Source organism: Vespa crabro, chromosome 17, assembly GCF_910589235.1.
Source record: "Vespa crabro chromosome 17, iyVesCrab1.2, whole genome shotgun sequence".
Lineage (NCBI taxonomy): Eukaryota > Metazoa > Arthropoda > Insecta > Hymenoptera > Vespidae > Vespa > Vespa crabro.
Genome location: NC_060971.1, coordinates 4,905,826 through 4,913,325, shown reverse-complemented (window position 1 = coordinate 4,913,325; position 7,500 = coordinate 4,905,826). Strand labels below are relative to the sequence as shown.

Sequence of the window (7,500 nt, the reverse complement as noted above, 5' to 3'; positions counted from 1 at the left end):
CACGTTGTATCGAATATAAAAGAGGCTTTTAAAAAAAACAGGTGGAATGACGAGCCATCTTCGTCATAGAGATTAATATATACTTATAGGGTGTGTACACTTTTCTCGATGCTTTTTTTTCTTTTTAATTTTTTTTTTTCTTTCTTTTTTTTATCTCTTTTCTTTCCCCCTCCTCCCTTTTTCTTTTATTTACCCGTTCTCACCATTTTCCCAAAAATTACGAGTCTACGGAGAGGTTAGTCAATGCATTCTCAGCGTATCATTCATTGATTAACTTGTTCGATTGATAAAGAGAGTAGAAAGAAAAAGAAAAAAAAAAAAAAAAAAAGAAAGAAGCCAAGCGTGCAAGTGGTATTCGTATTCCAAAAAGGAAAGGAAAAAGAAAGAAAAAAAATGAGAAACGAGAAGAGAAGAAAAGACAAGAAAAATAGAGGTAAAAAAAAAGAAAAAGAAAAAAGAGAGAAAAATTATCCACCTTTCTGAAGTATTTCGAGGTGTTCCCATAGAATGTCACCCATGAAGGCCGGGGCACGTGCTAAAAAGGGTTCCTTTCCCATAGCGCAAATCTGTTTTCCGGTCATGTGCTGCCAGGGTTGCATGGCCACACCCTCCAACGAAAATTCACCGATAGCCCAATGCAACCAGTGGGCGACAGCTGCTTCCGACCATTGCCTTGGGTCTGAAAAAACATATATAATGAGATTATCTCATTAAGAACGATACCAACGTATACATTATCTCGGATATCACTTCAAGTTCCTGAGTAAAACTGGGACAAGAGAAAGAATCACATATGTGTATATTCTTTTATGGAGTCATTTATATATATATATATATATATATACATATATATATATATTTTTTTTTTCTCTTTCTTTTATTTGAACAATACAGAACGGATGGAATATTTCATAAGCGGTTACGAAAAATCGATTACTCTTTTTTAAGCTAATGTTTTATTATTATAATTATATAAGTGTAAGCCTAATTAAAAGTCTAGAAGATCTCGAGATAGAGTATAATTGATTTTCAATATCATTTAAAAACTTTCAGATCACCTTTGTATATTGTTCATTAACGATAAACACCGTAAATGTACACGGTGTTAAAGTACGACAGTATTTTATTTTCAATGGAGATAAAAAGAAAACAGAAAAAGAAAAAAAAAAAAGGGAAAAAAAAATAGAAAATAAAAAAAAGAAAAGAAGAAGAAGAAGGAGTTATAAAAAATGTAGACGGCGACAGGGCGTCGTTAAAGATTCTTATAAATAATGTATTTATTATAAATCTAATAGAAGAAACACAAAGAGACATAGAGGCCTATCGTAAATCCATATAGAGTTCTCTTTGGGTAGAAGGAATACCGAGAAACATTGGAATGTCCCATTTGAAGTGCGCGCCCATATTTGCACGCGCGTCTTGCATTGTTTCGCGGTATCTTCCTACGTAAAAGTACAGTTCGGCTCATAATGCAAACAGAAATGATGTCGGCGAAACGAAACAGCACACGTTGACGTCTGACCAAATGACGTTCATTTCTTTTTATTTTCATCGAGAGAGAGAGAGAGAGAGAGAGAGAGAGAGAGAGAGAGAGAGAGAAAACGTAAATTAGTTATTATCAACTTATAACGAACTTATTAAGAATTCATTAGTTTTAACGTAAAGCTTACATGCATTTCAAATGAAATGTGGTTATATTCATTTAAGTGATCGTTTAGCACGATGTGATGATCGTTTAACAGAATGACGTTAAAAAAGTAAAAATAAAATAAAATGAAGAAGAAGTAAAAATGAAAAAAAAACGAAAAAAAAAAAAAAAGAAACGAACGTTCTCTCTCTCTCCCTCTCTCTTTCTCTTTCTCTCTGTCTGTATATATCTCTCCGTCTCTTTCTCTCTTACTGGAAGAAGGAGGTGCGAAGGTAAACGTTCAGAAGAGTTAAACAAAGTCGAGACAAAACGGTCGGGTAAAAAAAAAAAAAAAGAAAGAAAAAAGAAAAAAAAGGAAAAAAGAAAAGGAAAAAAAAAACAAAAATAGAAAAAGGAACAAAATTCACGTGTCACGAACGAAGCTGGTATACCTATAACGATCGAAATCTTTGCTTCGATCGAAATACACACTTTTCTCTTTCTTTATTTTCTTGAGCTACGTGATGAGAGAACCAACATCTTTTTATGAATGGAAGCCGACGATCAAATAAGAAAGAGAGAGAAAGAGAGAGAGAGAGAGAGGGGAGAAAAAGAGAGAGAGAAAAAGCAGAGAGATTCGTAGAAAACGATGAGATACTTTCGCGCATATATCGAGATAAAGATAGATCGATCGATAGATAGATAGATAGATCGATAGATAGATAGATGGATACTTAGAGAGAGAGAGAGAGAGACCGAGAGAGAGAGAGAGAGACATGGCCGATAATATAATATAAATATAGAAAAGGTGAGTAAAGAGCAAGGCGAGCGTGTCTAACGGCATACCGCCATCAAAGCGACCGCCGATGTTTGAGGATCGTGCCGATGTTTACACAACTTATTCCTTGTCAGTATTGTTAACAGACTCTCTCTTCGTCTCTCTCTCTCTCTTTCACTCTCTCTCTTTCTTTTACTCTCACTTTTTCTCCTTCATTTCTCCTCTACCTCTCAGTCGTCCCTCGTCATCCACACGAGTAAGATCTCATTGTTCAGAGTTTCAAGTGCGTACACGTAAGATTTTCGATAATATAAATTTTTTAAATTGTTCGCCCGATTATATATATATATATATATATATATATATATATATATATATATATATATGTATATAAGTAAGTATATAGATAATAATAACAATAATATGTAATAATGACGACGCGACGTTTATTTAGAAAATACGAAAGTCGAAAATAAATAATATACAAAACGTTATTATTATTGGATAATCAAATAATGATAATCGAAATACACATGCATCTATGTATGTATGTATATATGTATGTATGTACGTATGTATATACTCTTTTATGGGTTCGAAAGATTTGTGAAAATCAAAGTTTTCTTTTTTTTTTTTTTCCGAAAAGACAGGACCACAATGATCTCGGTTAGAGTTGATTTAGGAAGGAAGGTCCACTCGACGACGCAGGTGGATAGAAACTTATTTTTTTGTACCTGTTGTACAAACGCACTTTTATCCGCCATAACATGTTTCCATTATAATGTTAACAAAGAAAGAAAAAGAAAGAAAGGAAAAAAGAAAAAAAAAAAAAAAGAAAAAAAAGAACAGAAAAAGAAAGAAGGAAAAATGTAGATACGAAACGTGACAAAGGAAATACATTGCAATGACATTAACCACGGTAAGATTATTAAAATACTGAAATAAATAATTAATAAAAATAAAACCAAAATCGGAATTACTTTATCATTAAAATTTATTAGAATGATTACGATGTTGCGAATACGATTTTTAATATCATTGATTTATTCGAACACGTGAATTTTATAATAAAAATTGGAAAATACAGGGATCGATGACTTATAATAGATCAATCGTTATATCAATTATTATTCATTTTTTTTTCTCGAATTATTTAATGTACAAGTTTGGAAAGAAGAAGAAGGAAAAAAAAAAAGAAAATAAAAGAACTTTTAACTCGTCCTGAAGGACCGACGAAGATTCACGTTACTACGAAGGATAGAAGACAGACAGAGACGGACGAAATAGACAAACATAGATAAACAAAGAGAAAGAGAGAGAGAGAGAGAAAGAGAGGGAGGGAGAAAGAGAGAGAGAAAGAGACAGATAGACAGAGAGGCAGACAGACAAAGTTCAAGCTTGAAATGGCAATCGTTGGTTCACGGAGGTCAGACCATGGAAGTGATCTGCTGGCCCGAGGGTACGAACTCTGGGGCATGTAGACCGGAAGTAACGTCACACCCGCGTGGCTCTGAATGCGCATACCGGATGTGTGGCATCGGCTCCCCATCAGAGAACCATCAACATCACATTCACAATTCCTGCACATCGTCGGCTCGTCGCACATCACATTACATCGTGCCTAAGTGCGGGCGTCGCACGCGATCTCTCCACCAGTATATAACGTATCTACATGTATATATATATATATATATATATATATATATATATATATATATATTATATATACACCACACGTAGAGACGTGTGTATTTATTTCTATACAATAATACAAGTAATGTGAATAGTAATATTATAGTAGTAGTAATAGTAGTAGTAGTAGTAGTAGTAGTAGTAGTAGTAGTAGTAGTAGTAGTAGTAGTAGTAGTAGTAATAGTAGTAGTAATAGAAGTGGAGTTCTTTCGCGCGTATCCATCACTTTCATGATTTTCGTCCTCTTCGTTCTTTTTTTTTTATTTCATTTTATTTTTTCCCCCTTTTTTCTTTTTCTTTTTTCTTTTTCTTTCTCTCTTTTTTCTCTTTTTTTCACGTATTGTTCGACGAATGTCGAATATCAAGGCGAACGATCGAGGTGAAAACAACAAAACCAAAGAGTACTGTTATTCGATCAAATTCATTAGTTACGCTCTTGTTCATATTTTATTATTACAAAAATAACAAAAAGAAAAGAATAGTAATAATAATAGTAATAATAATAATGATACTAATAATTGGATAAATGTGTGTGCGGTTTATATATATATATATATATATGTTTGTGTATGTGTTTGTATACTATTTTACTAAGGTATTCATTTGCATTTAAGAAAGAAGAAGATATACGAGACTAACCTTTCGTTATATTTAGACGTACTCGTTCCTTCTCCCAAGAAGCGAAAGAGGCCTCTAGGGCCTCTGTCATTTTTTTGTTGGTACCAGGCGTTAATGGCGGCACTTGTGCCGGTATATCTGTAACACAGTATGTAGAAACAAAAGTAATATATATATATATATATATATATATACGTTTTAATAATAATTCCTCGTAATTATAAACGCATACGTATTTATTTACGCACTCGTAATATTACGCACTCGTATATATTACGCAATCGTGCCGATATATTATTAAAGTGATCTGATTTGTTTAGTAATATTAAATGGCCATATTCCGTCATACGTTACTACTCTTAAAGGCAATAATAAAAAAAATTAATAACACAAACATCTTTCCCCGTCTCCTCCCCCCGCTCCCTTTACCCGAACGTCCAAATATCTGAAAATGAAAAACATTACAACTTCGATCACTTTTATAATCACCGCGACTCAAATATAATAGAGATGTTTAACATACTTTTCCTTTTTTTCTTTTTTTGTTTCTCTTCTCTCCTTATATATATATATATATATATATATATATATATATATATATATATATATCGCAAGTAATATATCTTACGTAAGAATCTCGTGTGTCATTACTCAAGGACGTATTGTTAAGAAATATATTTTTACAAATCGTACCCTATGGAAAGTAAGAATCATGGTGAATGCGTCATGGTAAGAGAAAAGAGACTCTCTTTCGTGCGCGAGAGGGCAAGTTAATGGTATTTCTCGCGAATGCATACACGAAAGGAGAGAGAGGAGGGCAAGCTAACGTGTATATGTATATCTATATATATATATATATGTATGTATGTATGTATGTGTACGTGTGTATCCGTGTGCATGTGCATGTATATGTGTGTGTGTGTGTGTGAGAGCATGCGTCAGGTGTCGTAGCGGTGGCGTCAGCGCCAGCGGCCAGGGGCACCATCCTAGATAGCATCGTCGTAAAAGAGGGATACAACTGGTAAAGGCAGGTGCAGGTGCATATTCTCGTTTCTGTCTTTTCTTCTTCTTCTTCTTCTTCTTCTTCTACTACTACTCCTCTTTTCCCGTATATATATGTGTTTATGTGTGTGTGCGTGTGTGTGTATACTTTGAAGCACTCTATGCGCCATACGCACCATGGCAAATGGCGTGGCACCTTATGGCGTATTCCTGTCAATTTCATATAGTTCGCTTTAGAACGATCGTTGATCTTGACTTTCTTATAAAATGCATATTTACATGGAAAATTTTCAATTAACGACAATTAATTTGTTAATCAATGTGACACAAGTAAAGATTTTATTTTATCTTCTATTTTCTTCTCTTTACTTATTTAACTGTTTGAAGTCAAACAGACAAGGCATTTTTATTCGTGATATTAATCGACGATAAAAATGATGTATAAATCTCCGCCATATACACGTATTTATTTGTCTTCTTCTGTTTATTTTATCTTTTTCTCTCTTTTTTTTTTTCTTTTTCTTTTTTAATTTAACGAAATGAATTTAATGAAAATTTCTTCTAACGCCGTGTATCTAAGCTAATCATAGAGTTCGTCATAATTCATAGAAATGAAACGAAACGAAACTAAAAAAAAAAAAAAAAAACAAAAAAAAAAATTGATTAATAAATAAATAAATGAAAGAAAAAAGAAAACAATGATAATGATAAAATCGTACACATCGATCGTATGCAGAGAAAGAAGAAGAAGAAGAAGAAGAAGAAGAAGAAGAAGAGGAAGAAAAGAAGGAAACATTGAGACACGACGACCGTTTGAAAGAAATCGCAAGAAAGAGAAGAATTGTTATTACGTTATCCGCAAAAGCACGTTTCGTCGAGGAATCACGGTGGCAAAAGTCCATTAAGCATGCGCTACGCGACCGCTCATGCGGTCAATCATGCGTACCCGTCGTCCACAACGACGACAACGACAACGGAGACGAAAACGACAACGAAGACGAAGACGAAGACGACGACGAAGACGACGACGAAGACGACGACGAAGACGACGAGGAAGAAGAGGAGGAGAATACACACATATACATTTACAAAGTAAGTATCTATAATATAATATTTAACGCGCGCGCAAAACCGCACCATTTAAGGAACGTACGGCTACTTTACTGGCTCGTGCGATTCTCTTCTCGATATACACACACACACACACACACACTTTTTTTTTATTTCGATTACGTTCACATTCGTTATGTCACGTCTTCGAATTTCTTTGGTACGTTCTTCAAATAATAATAATAATAATAATAATAATAATAATAATAGTAATAATAATAATAATAAAAATAATATTAATAATAATAAAAATAATATTAATAATGATAAATAATGACTTGTGATAATCATACGATATTTTAATAACTTCCTTCATTAGTTTCACTTTTCTCATTTAATATATATATATTTTTCGTTGAATTTTTATCATTTTCAAAATATTATCTACATTATCATAAAACGTTAATTCTACAAAAAGTTATAATAATGTACTCAAATTCTTATACGAAATATTTTTAAACGCATATCCGATTAGAAGGGATGTCGATAAAATTAACGAATTTATTACATAAAATTTGTAAAAATTCGTAAAATATACACACACACACACACTATATATATATATATATATATATATATATATATATATATATATATACACACGTGTGTATAAGCCAGCTGCTGTTTTCTCATGTATAATGAAGCTTCGATAGAATTTAGTTATTCTTAAAAA

The 7,500-nt window shown here is 32.8% G+C and overlaps 1 protein-coding gene across 9 annotated transcripts in view; it reads right to left on the bottom strand.

Annotated features, from left to right (window-relative positions):
• Positions 1-7,500, bottom strand: part of LOC124430249 (ETS-like protein pointed) — an 88,730-nt gene that overhangs the window by 21,432 nt on the left and 59,798 nt on the right. For 8 of the 9 annotated variants that reach the window (XM_046976534.1, XM_046976537.1, XM_046976538.1 and 5 more), the window contains 2 exons: positions 4,737-4,853; positions 476-679 (listed from right to left, as the gene is read on the bottom strand). In XM_046976534.1, the coding sequence (XP_046832490.1) occupies positions 476-679; positions 4,737-4,853 (321 nt within the window). The remainder of the gene's footprint in view (positions 1-475; positions 680-4,736; positions 4,854-7,500) is intronic. The other variant, XM_046976542.1, reaches the window with a different exon arrangement.